The sequence below is a fragment of the Neoarius graeffei genome, chromosome 2 (genome assembly GCF_027579695.1).
Source record: "Neoarius graeffei isolate fNeoGra1 chromosome 2, fNeoGra1.pri, whole genome shotgun sequence".
In the NCBI taxonomy this organism is placed as follows: Eukaryota; Metazoa; Chordata; class Actinopteri; order Siluriformes; family Ariidae; genus Neoarius; species Neoarius graeffei.
In genome coordinates this window covers 89,429,240-89,446,827 of record NC_083570.1, presented here as the reverse complement: position 1 = coordinate 89,446,827, position 17,588 = coordinate 89,429,240, and the positions used below count along the sequence as shown (strand labels likewise).

The following is a 17,588-nucleotide window of genomic DNA, read 5'->3' as shown; positions in this document are numbered from 1 at the left end:
TGACAGTAATGGCCTTTATACTCTGCAGATGAGCCGGGTTTAAAGGCTCGTGTAATGCATGTTAATATGTGCCGTAACCAGGCTGGTGCAGCTCAAGAGCGCCTAGGATTATTTCCCCCCACTAAACACTAAACATTTATATTCTTGGGTTGGAGTAACGCGGCTGATCCCGGATAGCTTCGCGCTAATCCTCCAGTTCGTTAATTAAAAACGAAGAAGTCGAGAGTGGAACTCATTGTAGCCTATTTTTTTTTTTCAAAGGAATGTAATCATTTCGGTTGGAGCTTAACCATCTGCTTAAGGTTAAGTCTGGCAACAGACTGTTCAGGGTATGTTTAAATCTCCACATTTTTTTTATAGCTGTTCTGCAGGTGCGATGAAAGGGTTCATTAAGTTCATTTATCATCATCTACCGCCTCCCGTGCTTTTATAATTAACTAAATTTGAAGAAATATGCACCAAAGTGTGCGCACTCGCGTGCGTGCCTGCGTGCCGGAGTGTGCGTGTGTGCGTGCGAGAGAGAGAGAGAACTCAAATGATTTTTTTATGGCTGATTTACGAAGATTATCACTCAAATTTAGGATTTCACTCTATCAAAGATGTCAGATATTTCGGGATGCGTGACTTAATTTTGTCTCATCAAAACAATAATCATATAACCGTCTTGATTCATAATCTCATAAATCACCGTTCACTATCTTTTGGGAAGGATTATTGGCAAAATACTGCTAAAAACAGCTATGTTTATGCATTTATGCATTTTCATAGGCTGATCAAAAGCCTGTTTCTTATTATAAAGTCAAAGGGGAGACAAACAGTTAGAGAACACCCCATTATTTCCAGTTCATCATGGTGATTAAAAGTGCGTTTTTCAGCGCGGCGGTGAGCGGGTTAATCGTGTATATACAGTAATTATGCACAGTACTCTAAGTTCTCCGTCCTCCAATAAAGATGCCTTACGACGCCCCTCTCCCCCTCCCCATTCTCCCCGACTTTCTTCTCACCCAGTCCTCAAAAACCTCCAATACGCTGTAAAAAAAATCAAAGTGCGAGCCTCCCCTGCTCATACACAACGCACCCACACACGCACACACACACGCACTCGCGCACTAGGGGAGCACAGCACTGACAGACACCTCGCGCCTCTCCGAAGGATCTTACCACTTTTTCCTAAAATTATTTATTTAGAGATTCCACGCCGACAAAATGTCATAATGTCAAATATTAACCATTTTGTTTATTTTTAAACTATTTTTCACTTTTTACAACTTATACGTCTGGTCGCCTAGGATTTTGGGCATAACCGAGATGGATCAAGGGCACGAGAGGAGGCAACGGACATCAGCGGTGTCAGTTTTTTGCCTACTTATGTGTGTGTGCGCGCTGGACCGGGTGCTCGCCCAGATTCGGTACTCGGTTCTCGAGGAGCGCGAGCACGGCGCATTTGTCGGTAACATTGCCGAGGACTTGGGCTTGGATGTCTCCAGGTTGTCTGCCAGGCGATTCCGCATCGTGTCGGGGGCGAGGAAACAGTACTTAGAGGTCAATTTGGAAAACGGGATTTTGTTTGTGAACGAGAAGATTGATCGAGAGGAGTTATGCGAACAGAGTCCGATTTGTTTCTTGCATTTGCAGGTGGTCATTGAAAACCCACTGGAACTGTACCGAGTGGAAGTTGAAATCTTAGACGTTAACGACAACGCTCCGAGTTTTCCGTGGAGCGAATTCAATCTAGAGATAACCGAGTCCGCCGCGCAGGGCTCACGGTTCCCGCTCGAGAGCGCGCAAGACCAAGACGCAGGATCCAACTCGCTCCGCTCGTACCTGCTGAGTGCTAACCAACACTTCGTGCTGGACGTGCAGACGCGCAACGACGGGAGCAAGTTCGCAGAACTCGTGCTAGAGTCTCCCTTAGACCGGGAGAAGCAAAAAATGCACGAAATGGTCCTAACCGCTGTGGACGGCGGCTCTCCGCTGCGCTCGGGCACTGCTCAGATCATGGTTACAGTGCTGGATGCGAACGATAATGTGCCTGTATTTGACAGATCCGTTTACCGGGTGAGCCTGGTGGAGAACGCACCGAGAGGAACGCTGGTGCTCAAGCTTAACGCCACGGATCTGGACGAAGGCTCGAACGGCGAGATCGTCTATTCGTTCAGCGGCCATGCGCCCTTGAAAGTGCGCGAGCTGTTCAGTGTCGATTCTTTTTCGGGTGAAATTCGGGTCAAGGGGATTGTAGACTACGAAAAAGCCAGCGTCTACGAGCTTTATGTGCAGGCTAAAGACAAGGGTCCCTCTGCTGTTGCCGTGCACTGTAAAGTACTTGTCGATATATTGGACGTGAACGACAACGCGCCAGAGGTCATCTTGACCTCTGTCTCCACACCTGTGCAGGAAGATGCGCCTCCGGGGACCGTGATAGCCGTGATCAGTGTTATGGATCGTGACTCCGGGGAAAACGGAGCAGTGGACTGTAAGATTCCCAGCCATGTGCCCTTTAGGCTTCACTCGTCCTTTAAAAACTATTACACTCTGGCGACGAGCGAATTTCTGGATAGAGAGTCGGTAGCCGAATACAACATCACTCTCACGGCGCGAGATTTAGGCTCTCCACCGCTCTCCACCGGGAAAACTATTAATGTTCTTGTGTCGGACGTGAATGACAATCCTCCACGCTTCCTTCAGCCGTCCTACACCGTCTATGTGACCGAAAATAACGCACCAGGCGCTTCCATTTGCTCTGTGAGCGCAGTGGATCCGGACTCGAACCAGAATGCCTATCTGTCCTACTCTATTCTGGAGAGTCAAATAAGGGGCATGCCTGTGTCCACGTATGTTTCTATTAACTCAGACAATGGCAACATTTACGCTCTTCGCTCCTTCGACTACGAGCAGCTCCGCAACTTTCAGATCCGAGTCCAGGCGCGGGACGCCGGTTTCCCGCCGTTGATTGGAAACGTGACTGTCAATGTGTTTGTGTTGGACCAGAACGATAACGCACCACTAGTCGTTTCCCCGCTGCCGAGGAACGGCACAGCGGCTACTGAGACGGTGCCGAGGTCGGCGGACGCAGGCTACCTCGTAGCAAAAATTACAGCGCTGGACGCGGACGCCGGGCAAAACTCTCGCCTCTCGTACCAGGTGCTACACGCCACTGACCCGGGTCTATTCAGCATCGCGCTCTACACGGGTGAAATTCGAACCATCCGCCGCTTCGTAGACAAAGACGCCACGAGACACAGACTCGTTATATTGGTCAAGGACAATGGGCAGCCCTCTCTTTCAGCCACCGTATCCCTCATACTGACGCTAGTGGACGGCGTGCCGGAGTCGCTGTCCGACCTGGATGACCATGCCTTCAGCCACCGAGCGCCTTCTAACCTCGCGCTCTATCTGATCATCTCGTTGAGCGTGGTATCGCTCATCTTCCTAGTAGCCATCATCGTACTGGCAGCGCTGAAGTGCTACAAAGACCGGGACTGTCCTGGAGGGTTCGGTTTGTCCTCTATCGGTGCTGCGTGCTGCACTCTCGAATCCGAGCCGCCCACGGAAGCATGCAAAAAGTCGAACCTGAATCTGCAGATTTCCAGCGGAACGAAGGTGCCGACGAACTGTGTAGAGAGCAGTACCGGAACCACGGCTCAGAACTACTGCTACAAGGTGTGCTTGACACCCGAATCAGCCAAGACTGACTTTATGTTCATGAAGTCTTACAGTCCGAGCACGCCGAGAAATAACGCCGCTAAAGAGGCTGAAAATCTGGCATGGAGCTCACAGAGCCGTAGCTCTTCGGCGAATAACGGAGCGACAACTCCTAACGAGGTAAAAAAAAAAACAGCCTCATCCATCTGACAAAGAAACACTATCGTGACAGACTGTCAGTAATGCAACCTTCTTTCTGCAACGGAGAAATTACATTCTGTTAAACACCACTTTCTTGATTACGCAGGGAAATCACCAGTGTTAAATGAGCTCAGGGGTGTTTATTTTTGTTCACCTGTGCTATATGCCCTGTTGACCTTCATTCACGACTACAGTAATGAATGTAAAGAAGTACAGCGGGCGTAAAAACGACGCACAGGCGTCTGAGTCGCTCTTATACTGAGATAGCACTGGTTCTAGCTTCCTTTCCTTGCGCACTGCTACCCTAATCAGACAAAATGCTTTCTTCACACCGACTGGTTTCATCAGACTCTCCTCAGCGTCCGCAGACATTCTGGTTTCCACAGACATGCTGTTTTCCTCAGACAACTTTCATGTTCAGAGACAGAGGCCTACATAGACTAGTTTCCTTCGAACTCACATTGTATCTGATATTTTGTTGGTGAAAAAATATTCTCAGTTAAAAGCATTTGTTTATCACTAAGGACGTGTTCAATATAATTGACGGACGTTCTAACAAAAAAAGAAAAGCAATATGTGAGTGAAAGACATCTGAAAACAAGGTCAACGCTATGTATTATATGAGAAGTTTTTTATTTATTTTTTGACAAAACATCCAAGGGCACTCAACTGTCTCAAGGGCAGGCGTACAAGACGTGATTATTACTTGTTGTACTATATGTGGTAATACTGGGGCCATTAGAGGGAAAGCCATGTTGTTTGATCGATTCCCCTGATTTATCCTGGTACAACCTAAACTAGCTAGTGCGTGTGTGTGTGTGTGTGTGTGAGAGAGAGAGAGAGAGAGAGAGAGAGAGAGAGAGAGGTTAAGACACTGAGCTATATTTTAAATCCGCTAGATGGAACTATCAGACTATAAAGGTACTTAATATAGGTCTCATTTATTATTAATGACAAGGCCACATGAGGTTTTATTTAAAACTGGATATTCTCATCCTGACAGACAGAAGGGTAGCGGAAATGTTAATAGGTTTCAACTTAAGATTATTAAACTTTTACACTTTGAAGATGATGAAGTCCAAGTGAAATGTGAGTATGAGAAAACAGCTTTGAAGGACACCCCAGCTTCCGATTAGAGAAATTACAGCTCTTCTGAAGTTAGGAAACATCAATCCCAGATCTTTTATTAAAAGGCACACGAGTGGTGGAGTTTAAAAATTAAATAAATATATGAAGAAATAATTTTTTTAGCACGTACGTCTAATCCACTGAAGGATTAAACGTATTTTTGTTTTCTAATTAGTGCTCTGTCTGGTGTGGATTTCTCTGCAGATTAATGTCGTGTCTCGTTTCATCCCATCAGTGGTTTAATTGGTTTCGGGAAAGCATTATGAATAACTAATCATGAGATAACTTCCTTACATCCGCATTCTCCGTATCACAGAGTCTAAGGGAATTAATGGAGCACGGAATCCGTCTGTACTCGTATTCGTAAACTCGTAACAAATCCGAGCGGCTTTTCTCTCTCTCTCTCCCCCCCGCTGCACCTCGTTCCAGGAAAATGGAACAAGACAGGAGCATATGGACTAGAATTTAGTTCACTCTCAAAGAAATCAAATCATTCTAACTTTTGGCCACGAGATGGCAGTCATAAGTCACACACCTGATAGTAAAACAAGGAAATGTTGCTTGGGTTCAAATTAGTTCAATTTGCTCAGTTGTCTGACGCTTTTAAACGACTTAGAACTATCAGACAGGATAAAACTGAAGTTTAAAGGTTAAAGACCTTGAACGACCAAACGCGGCAACTTGGTGCTGGGATTTGAAAGCACAACCTTCCAAACAATAGCCAAAATCTGAATTTCTGCATTTCTACAATCATAAACATAAACACACACACACACACATATATATATATATATATATATATATATATATATATATATATATATATAAAACCCCAATTCCAAAAAAATTGGGATGCTGTGTAAACTGTAAATAGAAACAGAATGCGATAATTTGCAAATCATGGAAACCCTATATTTAATTGAAAATAGTATAAAGACAACACATCAAATGTTAAAACTGAGAAATTTAATTTAAAAAAAAAAAATGCATGCTCATTTTGAATTTGATGTCAGCAACACGTTTAAGATAAGTTGGGACAGGGGTAACAAAAGACTGGAAAGTGTCATGCTAAACAAACAAAAAAAAAACTAATTTGGTTAATTGGCAACAGGTCAGTAACAAGATTGGGTATAAAGAGAGCATCCCAGAGAGGCGGAATCTCGCAGAAGTAAAGATGAGGAGGGGTTCACTGCTCTGTGAAAGACTGCGTGGGCAAACAGTGCAACAATTTAAGAATAACGTTACTCAATATTAAATTGCAAAGAATTTGGGGATCACATCATCTATGGCACATAATATCATTAAAAGATTCAGAGAATCTGGAGAAATCTCTGTATGCAAGAGACAAGGCTGAAAACTGACATTGGATGCCTACGATCTTCAGGCCCTCAGGCGACACTGCATTAAAAGCAGACACATGTCTGTAGTGGAAATCACTGTATGGCTCAGGAACACTTCAGAAAAACATCGTCTGTGAAAACAGTTAATTACTGCATCCACAAATGCAAGTTAAAACCAGATATAAACAACATCCAGAAACACCACCACCTTCTCTGGGCTGGAGCTCTTTTATGATGGACTGAGGCAAAGTGAAAAATTGTCCCCAAGGTCTGACGAATCAAAGGTAGAAATTCTTTTTAGAAATCATGGACATCCTCCAGGCTAAAGAGGAGAGGGACCATCCGACTTGTTATCAGTGCACAGTTCAAGAGTCAGCATCTGTGATGGTATGAGAGTGCATTAGTGCACATGACATGGGTAGCTTGTACATCTGGGAAGGCATCATTAATGCTGAATGATGTATACACGTTTCAGAGCAATATGCTGCCATCCAGACAAAATATTTTTCAGGGAAGGCCTTCCTTCTTTCAACAAAACAATGCCAAACCGCTTTCTGCACATATTAAAACTGCATGGCGCTGTAATAAAAGAGTCCAGGTGCTAAACTGGCCTGCTTGCAGTCCAGACCTGTCTCCCATTTAAAACATTTGGTGCATTATGAAGCACAAAATACAGCAAAGGAGACCCCGAACTGTTGAGCAACTGAAATTGCATATCAGGCAAAAATGGGACATTTCTCTTTCCAAACTATAGCAATTGGTCTCCTCAGTTCACAGATGTTTACAGAGTGTTGTTAATAGTAGAGGTGATGCAACACAGTGGTAAACATGTCCCTGTCCCAACTTTTTGAAATGTGTTACTGACATCAAATTCAAAATAAGCATATATTTTCAAAGAACAATAAAGTATCTCAATTTCCACATTTGATATGTTGTCTTTGTACTATTGTCAATGAAATATAGGGTTTCTGAGATTTGCAGATGATCACAATCTGTTTTTATTTACAGTTTACACAGCATCCCAACTTTTTTGGTATTAGGGTTATATATATATATATATATATATATATATATATATATATATATATATATATATATATATATATATATATATATATATATATATATAAACTGTGCAAAAGTCTTAGCCATGCTATTTTTTTCATACGAACTTTATTATAGATTTCTTTTTTATGACTTCTATATTGAGTCATTGAGTCATTATGAAAGCATTTTAGAGTTCCCAACATTCGTTTTCCAGCACAAAATTAAATTTTACAGGAAAAAAAAAGTTTGTATCTAAGTAGGATACTACCTCAGAGACTACGTTTCAGATTAAAAAAAGAAAACATAATGAAGGCTCCTGGGTTTTGCTGCAAAATTAAGAGGCAAGTGTGACAAAGTGTCCAGCAGAACTGTGGCTGGTTCTGCAAGATGCTCAGTAAAATCTACAGCTCATTTTCTTATAAAACTGCAATAATTGTATGTGAGATTCCCATTATAGTATTTTTTTTAATGTTGAAACATTTCATTTAATAATTTTTATGATTTTTAAGGTATATATATATATATATATATATATATATATATATATATATATATATATATATATATATATATATATATATATATATTCTAATGTTGTGAATGAACAAACCCTTCATGCTAGTATTCTTGAGAGTTTAAAACTGTATATTGTGTTGCAGTTAAAACAAGACAATACTAACTGGGCTTTTAACAAGAACCAAACTTCAACTTTGAAAAGGTAACTACCACACACACACACACACACACACACACACAGAGGGTTCTTTCTGCAGAGGAGCTTTTGAGATCATAAAAACTGTTAAAACCATTTTGTTAAAAATCATTAAATTTTATATTTCAAGTGAAACATCACACATTCCACTGACCATCACTTTAAGATCACTTGTCACTTGTACTGCATTCACTTTACTTATTCTTTTACAATTTCCCCTCAGGGATCTATCTATCTATCTATCTATCTATCTATCTATCTATCTATCTATCTATCTATCTATCTATCTATCTATCTACAGTGATGCTTGAAAGTTTGTGAACCCTTTAGAATTTTTATATTTCTGCATAAATATGACCTAAAACATCATCAGGTTTTCACAAAAGTCCTAAAAGTAGATAAAAAGAACCCAGTTTAACAAATGAGACAGAAATATTGTACTTGGTCATTTATTTGTTGAGGAAAATGATCCAATATTACATATCTGTGAGTGGCAAAAGTATGTGAACCTCTAGGATTAGCAGTTAATTTGAAGATGAAATTAGAGTCAGGTGTTTTCAATCAATGGGATGACAATCAGGTGTGAGTGGGCACCCTGTTTTATTTCAAGAACAGTGACCTATCAAAGTCTGATCTTCACAACACATTTGTGGAAGTACATCATGGCACGAACAAAGGAGATTTCTGAGGACCTCAGAAAAAGCGTTGTTGATACTCATCAGGCTGGAAAAGTTGACAAAACCATCTGTAAAGAGTTTGGACTCCACCAATCCACAGTCAGACAGATTGTGTACAAATGGAGGAAATTCAAGACCATTGTTACCCTCCCCAGGAGTGGTCGACCAACAAAGATCACTCCAAGAGCAAGGGTGTACAGTAACAGTTGGCAAGGTCACAAAGGACCCCAAGCTAACTTCTAAGCAGCTGAAGGCCTCTCTCACATTGGCTAATGTTAGTGTTCATGAGTCCACCATCAGGAGAACATTGAACAACAATGGTGTGCATGGCAGGGTTGCAAGGAGAAAGCCACTGCTCTCCAAAAAGAAGATTGCTGCTATGGACTTGTCTAAAACATCTGATGATGTTTTAGATCATATTTATGCAGAAATATAGAAAATGTTAAAGGGTTAACAAACTTTCAAGCATGACTCTATCTATCTATCTATCTATCTATCTATCTATCTATCTATCTATCTATCTATCTATCTATCTATCTATCTATCTATGATGTTATGGTGATGTGATATCAATGTTTGATATATAAAGCACTGACCCCCTTTGCAGGACTATGTCTGTTATTTTGCAGAAGTAAATGATACATGCTATAAGCTTATATAGCTTATAAGATACAGTCACATCTTTATCCCAAATGAAATTTCATTAAACAAAACAAACAAACAAACAAACAAACAAACAAAAAATATATATATACACACACAGTGGTGCTTGAAATTTTGTGGCCCCTTTAGAATTTTCTATATTTCTGCATAAATATGACCTAAAACATCATCAGATTTTCACACAAGTCCTAAAAGTAGATAAAGAGAACCCAATTAAACAAATGAGACAAAAAATTATACTTGGTCATTTATTTATTGAGGAAAATGATCCAATATTACATATCTGTGAATGGCAAAAGTATGTGAACCTTTGCTTTCAGTATCTGGTGTGACCCCCTTCTGCAGCAATAACTGCAACTAAACATTTCCGGTAACTGTTGATCAGTCCTGCACACCAGCTTGGAGGAATTTTAGCTCATTCCTCCATACAGAACAGCTTCAACTCTGGGATGTTGGTAGGTTTCCTCACATTAACTGCTTGCTTCAGGTGCTTCCACAACATTTCGATTGGATTAAGGTCAGGACTTTGACTTGGCCATTTCAAAACAATAACTTTATTCTTCTTTAACCATTCCTTGGTAGAATGAATTGTGTGCTTAAGGTCGTTGTCTTGCTGCATGACCCACCTTCTCTTGAGATTCAGTTCATGGACAGATGTCCTGACATTTTCCTTTTGAATTCCCTGGTATAATTCAGAATTTCTTCTTCCATCAATGATGGCAAGCCATCCTGGCCCAGATGCAGCAAAACAGGCCCAAACCATGATACTACCACCACCATGTTTCACAGATGGGATAAGGTTCTTATGCTGGAATGCAGTGTTTTCCCTTCTCAAAACATAACACTTCTCATTGAAACCAAAAGTTCTATTTTGGTCTCATCAGTCCACAAAACATTTTTCCAATAGCCTTCTGGCTTGTCCACATGATCTTTAACAAACTGCAGACAAGCAGCAGTGTTCTTTTTGGAGAGCAGTGGCTTTCTCCTTGCAACCCTGCCATGCACACCATTGTTGTTCAGTGTTCTCCTGATGGTGGACTCATGAACATTAACATTAGCTAATGTGAGAGAAACCTTCAGTTGCTTAGAAGTTACCCTGGGGTCCTTTTTGACCTCGCCGACTATTACACACCTTGCTCTTGGAGTGATCTTTGTTGGTTGACCACTCCTGGGGAGGGTAACAATGATCTTGAATTTCCTCCATTTGTACACAATCTGTCTGACTGTGGATTGGTAGAGATGGTTTTGTAACCTTTTCCAGCCTGATGAGCATCAACAACGCTTTTTCTGAGGTCCTCAGAAATCTCCTTTTGTGCCATGATACACTTCCACAAACATGTGTTGTGAAGATCAGACTTTGATAGATCCCTGTTCTTTAAATAAAACAGGGTGCCCACTCACACCTGATTGTTATCCCAATGATTGAAAACACCTGACTCTAATTTCACCTTCAAATTAACTGCTAATCCTAGAGGTTCACATACTTTTGCCACTCACAGATATGTAATATTGGATCATTTTCCTCAACAAATAAATGACAAAGTACAATATTTCTGTCTCATTTGTTTAATTGGGTTCTCTTTATCTACTTTTAGGACTTTTGTGAAAATCTGATGATGTTTTAGGTCATGTTTGTGCAGAAATATAGAAAATTCTAAAGGGTTCACAAACTTTCAAGCACCACTGTTTGTGTGAGTGTGTGTATATATATATATATATATATATATATATATATATATATATATATATATATATATATATATATATATATATATATCTGTGTTCCAGGAGTAAAAAGCACCTGACATTTCCAGTTTTTAAGATTATATTTTACTTGTTCTTCATGTCTTGATGGTGTTATATGTAATTCATGAATCTCTTGACCTTAAACTTGTCATGGACACTGCAGGAAATCCTATTTTTAAAGAACCACTGAGGAAGCACAATGTTTTGGCCTGTTATGTAACAACTATCAAATATATCCCATACAGTATAATAATCAGGATGATCTCTGTGGCTTTTCAGTTATAACTCAGTCAATATGGATGGCACCCTTGTGAGGAAGGTGATGCAGACTGATTCTGAGAATTATGTAAGTCCAGTGGCTGCAGGACAGTACTGGACCTGGGGAACACGAATGAGAGGTAAGTGAAACACTTACTGGCCTATTTAGTGAGGACATACAATTCAGTTATAACTGGTACACCATGAATATTATTTGACACAAAAATGTAATGTAGTGCCATTTTGTATGCATGTGTCTTGAAATTGCGTAATACTTGAAAGAATGTAGCTATTTTGTACTTATTATTATTATTATTAGTAGTAGTAGTCGTAGTTGTAATTATCTTCTTAAATGTGAACATTTAACTGTTACCTATCATACAACAATCCAAATGACTTCTCTTGACTTGTGAATAATTAACAATTATTTGCCAAAGGCAAAGTGAATATTGGTGAATAATAACTGAGATGAAGTCAAAGGTATTATTCAACGATATTCACTGAGTGGATAAATGTTTTAGTATAAATACATAGGTGGCAATTTAAATAATTGTATTAAAAATAACTTATTTCAAAATTTTAAAAGTGGCATGCAAATGTAATGAATACGTGTGCAGAATTGTGTCACTTATCTTTGCCAACTCACATAAAAATACTTTGTTTTTAAATAGATAAAATAAATCACAATTCCACCTTACCTTTGGATACTTTTAGACCAAACTTTGTAGCATCTTTTGTGCTTTTAGGAACAGCATTTTTTTTCATAATTTGTAATTCTTCCTCATGATGACAAAGCGATTGGCCGCCAGTTTGCTGAGCCACTTGAACTGATTATTGAGAAATAGTCTGAATTTCTCAATCAGCGTGCATGATTTTTGATAATTACCTGTGTATTTTTAACAATTATTCTATGAAAGTGAGTCATATATGAGTTGCTAGCTGATGAGGCATGTTGTGCTGAGTTGGCTTTTAGCCATTTACAATGAGCTTGAGTAGAATGCCTGTTTTATTATATCCACATTCACTGGATTTTGAGAAACAGAGCATTTTTATTTTAATTTTTTTGCAAATTCAATAAATAAAAACTTTATACAAAACGTCTGACAAAATCATTTCCATTTAGGCACACTTCTTAAATGGCTGCACAAACTGAGTTTAGTGTTGCTTTTTTGTAGAAAATGCTGTCTTGCTGTTGTGCCTAGGTATTAAAATCTAGACATTTATTTAAATCTTCCTTGGACATTTTAATTATGTAATTTTCAAACTTCTTTGAGCTTTTGAATGAGTCTAAAAAAACAATACATTTTGATGCTTCAAGATGAAGAATGTAAGCAAACCAGCGAAATGACAGTAGCAATTTGTGAAAAATGCTGTAATAATAATAATTCTTGAAAAATAAAAAAAAGATACATTCTTACCATCAAATACTTTTGTTCCATATTTTGTTGCTTTTTTGTATTTTGGGGGTTTTGTTTTCAGAGTTTTTATTTCATCCTCACTTGGTTCAGCAACATGCTCTGCCATTTTTCTCTACTCATGGTATATGAGCTGATAGTCTAGTAGTAGAGTAGCCAATCAGATTGCTTGATTACTCATATCCAGAGAATGTGGATAGAATAAATACTAATATGCCATAGCTTAGCAAAATGTATATAAAATTGTCATATTATGCTACATGGGGATACACCTACATCAAGAGAATTGATTAATACCTATCTCATTTTTCTCCCCTTCTAACTGACCCAGAGTGCAAGATGTCTTCCCCTGCGGCAGGCCTCCCTGAGCGGGCATGGACACCCCGCTACACCCCCACAAAAATACCCCAACAGCAGCAGCCTTCAGGTCAATCACATGGTCATCCTCCACCTGACTACCAACACAATGTCTACATCCCTGGGACTCCATCTGCCCTCTGTACCCTGAGACCCAGCAGTCGCAGTGAGCTTGATGTCCATAACACCTTCTCCACCTTTGGCAAGAAGCGCAAGTTCATCACCCCCAGCAGTTATGAGTCGAGGGATGAAACAGGGACTGAAGTCATCAATAATGACCTGTATAATGAATAGAATAGAAAAGAGTTGAGAGAGTCTGCAACAGCGTGTGAGATGGTGGACAGAACATGTAGAGAGGGAGCAAATATGGTGATGGGAAAAGCAGTGAAACAGAGAAGAAACTAGAAGATCAGAAATATTAATCACAACCAAAGCAGAGCCTATTTATCCAAACCATATTGCTCTAATTTTACAGCTATATATGCTTCTGATCAGGGTCTTATGCTTCCCAAGACCCGGATTGCTCTTAGAGACACCAATTGGTTTATGTCTGTCATGTTTGTATGTTTGTGGCATATAAAGCATGAGCCAGAATAAGAAGGCTTTGAACTCCAGCAGGGGTTGGAAGAACTGGCTTAGTGTCAGATTAACCTCCAGTTACGGCTGTCTACATGAAAATTAATATAGTGTGATAAATTTAAGGAAGGTGGTAGGTCTGGTTACCATTTGTGCAATGTTTCACATACAGTATGTCTGTCAGTTTTCTTTGGGTTCTCCAGTATTTTTTATTTTTTAGCAAAAACTTGACAGTAGTTGAATTGCCTACTCTAAGATTTAAAAATGTCTCCAGAAACACTCATAGGTATAAATGAGTGCTCCATTGTCAAAGCTCCAGATCTACTGTGACCTTGACCAGAGTGAAATGGTTACCCTGGCTAAGGAAGAATGAATGAATGAATGAATGAATGAAATTACAGAAGGCAAATTGAAGTTACAATTTTTAAAATTATACACTATGATGATAGTAGGGTGGCACGGTGGTGTAGTGGTTAGCACTGTCGCCTCACAGCAAGAAGGTTCTGGGTTCGAGCCCAATGGCCAATGGGGGCCTTTCTGTGTGGAGTTTCCATGTTCTCCCCGTGTCTGCATGGGTTTCTTCTGGGTGCTCCAGTTTCCCCCACAGTCCAAAGACATGCAGGTTAGGCTAATTGGTGACTCCAAATTGACCGTAGGTGTGAGTGTGAATGGTTGTTTGTCTCTGTGTGTCAGCCCTGTGATGACCTGGCGACTTGTCCAGGGTGTACCCTGCCTCTCGCCCATAGTCAGCTGGGATAGGCTCCAGCTTGTCTGCAACCCTGCACAGGATAAGTGGTTACAGATAATGGATGGATGGACTATGATGATAGTGAACAGACTAATGGTTTGGCTTACAGTGATTACACTCTTAAACAAACAAACAAAAAACCCTTAAGGATTCTTTGGTTATTGAACAGTTCTATGCAGACCCTTACAGCTAAGTGTTTCCAATCCAAAAGGGCTCCAAGCAGAACCAAAAGAAACAAAGAACCTTTGAAGAGCCATCCAACAAAGTATCCTTGATGAACTCGTGAGGGAGGGTCTTTTTTTTTTCAGAGTGTAGTTTATTCTTCTATGTGAATCATGGGCTGAGTAATCACTACTGCTTTGTTAGGAAAACTTGGTGCACAGTTCAAAGTTATGAAGGTCAAAGGTAACAAACAGCAACATATTTTCCATGCCATTATTATTATTATTATTATTATTGTACAATTCTTGACAATCATATTAGGTAAACTGTGAGCATTACATACCCTTTGGTCTGTCTTAGCAGAAACATCAGGCCATAGCCTTGCATTGATTGGTTGCTCAGTTAAAGAGATGAATCAGTCTAACATGGTTATTGTTCAGTGAACAACATGTACAATACTAATATGTATGCAAACTGTGTAACTGACTCACCATGTCTAGCGCAGTATATCACTGTACAAATTCTGATAATAAAGTATTTTTTCTGAGAATAATAGGCAATGGCTATTATACATTCTACACTTTACCATTTGTTTTATGCAGTTTTCTAAGAAATAAGCTGGGTTACTGTGACAGGGTTCTACTTTATTACATCTGATATGGGTACCATAAAAAAAAAAGCCCTTCAGAATAATTTTCCAATTTTAGTCTTTTTTTTTATTTAATGATAAGAAGTTCTATAACAAAGACATTTTGAACAGTTTTAATGTTGCAGATGTTTTCTTGCAATTTATTTCCTAACAATGATCCTAATTTATTTCAATTTAATGATGTTTTAATTATATCAACTCATTTTTAACAGTGCAAAAGAAATGAGAAACGACAGCAGAATTCACAATGTAGAGCTCTTAACATGAGAAGGGCTGTCAAAACCCCTGGGATGAGATGTCTGTTTTGGGAATTAATTTTATGTTTCTAGGCAAATGGAGTAACACCAGCAGAAAAACAAGTTTAAATAATTATGACATTTCATATAATAGTAGATTCAAATAATAATGATGGTGTATAATATTGGAAGCTCTGTATGGTACTAATCGTTACTTTAAAAGATGCATTTTTGTTTCAGTCACATGATGTGTAAGATTGAATGCCAATGTAGATGATTTATGGAGGAATGCCACCATGCTGTTTCATAAGAAAACAAACAAAAAGAGAGACACAGAATGAGAAATGAGCTAAATTATGGAAACTTATCTTCTGCAACATTATATCAGCATTATATCTCCATCCTTAATATGAGGAAAAGGTGCTCACAGATGTCCACATGGCCTGAATTTTAGTGCACACTCCTTTTCTTGGCTACAGAGAACAGCCTGAATTAATTTACTAAACAAATAAGCAGCTCCATTTCCAAAATATCATTTTAATTACTCAAAGTGAAAAGGAGGGGAATTGCAAGGGAATTTAACACAACCTTAAAATGCCACCTTGGATATACTTTTGAAAATGCTGCACTCTCCCTGGTGCCCTTTTGGTTTTTAATTTGCCCTGGAAATGAGTCTAGAATGTCAGTAGATGTGTATCAGACCACTGAGCAAGGCTAATTATGTTTGCCATGTGTCCTTTCACACTACAAGCAAGTGGTGGAAATGGTCTCCATGGCACTCACCCACTTCTTCAAACTGAAGTTTCTGTCTCTGCAGGCTGATGGACTCAAGCTCAAGAGATGAGCAATTTAGAGTCTTTTCACAGAGAAGGTAGTGATGATAATAATAGATATAGTGGGATAACTCAATTATAATTTTATCATTAAGTGAGATTCTCTTGACTTTATTCAGAACTTCAGGTGTCATCTCATCTCGTTATCTCTAGCCACTTTATCCTGTTCTACAGGGTCGCAGGCAAGCTGGAGCCTATCCCAGCTGACTACGGGCGAAAGGCGGGGTACACCCTGGACAAGTCGCCAGGTCATCACAGGGCTGACACATAGACACAGACAACCATTCACACTCACGGTCAATTTAGAGTCACCAGTTAACCTAACCTGCATGTCTTTGGGGGAAACCAGAGCACCCGGAGGAAACCCACGCGGACAAGATGCAAACCCCGCACAGAAAGGCCCTCGCCGGCCACGGGGCTCAAACCCGGACCTTCTTGCTGTGAGGCGACAGCGCTAACCACTACACCACCGTGCCGCCCAACTTCAGGTGTATTATCCTAAAGTATCGTAAATACTTTCAGTTAAACAGCTTCATTTGGAGGGTTAGTCTGGATTAATCTATAGTATGTATGTACTCATCAGTACTAAGACTAATGTATACTATGTGCACTGTGTATACTAAGGAGACTGACAAACAATGGCGACAAATGCGGATTTGGTGAATCTTTGTCCCTATAGACTACACGGACTCTTTTTTTAATGAGGACACTAATGTGGTACTTTAATGTAACAATACTATGGTTATTTTAGATCACCATAGCACTCATGAGCTCTCGGTTGTCTGGTTTTGGTTCTTCAAATAAGTTTTGTGTTTAAAAAAAATAAAATAAAAAAAAAATACTGCATATGAATTGACACATTAGTACACCATGATGCTTTGCATAAAATTAAACTAATACATGTAATATGCCTTTTCTCAGTTGCTTTGGCACAAGCTTTATTCTCAAAACACTATGTGAAATACTGCAAACCAGTTGGTCATTTGGTCAGAACATTACAAACACAATTTTTTGCTTTCATGCAGAATTCAAAAGTATGCATACAGCTACTTTTCACTATGTGATGCATTGAATAGGTCTTGCTGATCAGAATTGATTACCTCAGTTTTCTAGTATTTCTAGTATTCCTTTTTCACCTTCTTTCTTCAGAAAAGTTCCTAATTTATAATACAGTAATTTTGTATATTATGAACTTATT

At 39.4% G+C, this 17,588-nt stretch overlaps 1 protein-coding gene across 2 annotated transcripts; it reads left to right on the top strand.

The window, feature by feature from the left end:
• The first annotated feature begins 1,308 nt into the window (after positions 1–1,308).
• si:ch73-233f7.1 (uncharacterized protein LOC100537710 homolog) lies at positions 1,309–13,764 on the top strand. 2 transcript variants are annotated; one of them, XM_060915179.1, is made up of 5 exons: positions 1,309–3,615; positions 3,688–3,822; positions 8,018–8,076; positions 11,436–11,554; positions 13,161–13,764. In XM_060915179.1, exons 1-5 carry the CDS (start codon positions 1,309–1,311, stop codon positions 13,478–13,480), a joined length of 2,940 nt encoding a protein of 979 aa, XP_060771162.1. In that variant the 3' UTR covers positions 13,481–13,764. The 2 variants fall into 2 exon arrangements, with proteins under 2 accessions (XP_060771162.1, XP_060771161.1); XM_060915178.1 differs by having other exon boundaries at positions 1,309–3,822.
• The last annotated feature ends 3,824 nt before the right edge of the window (positions 13,765–17,588 follow it).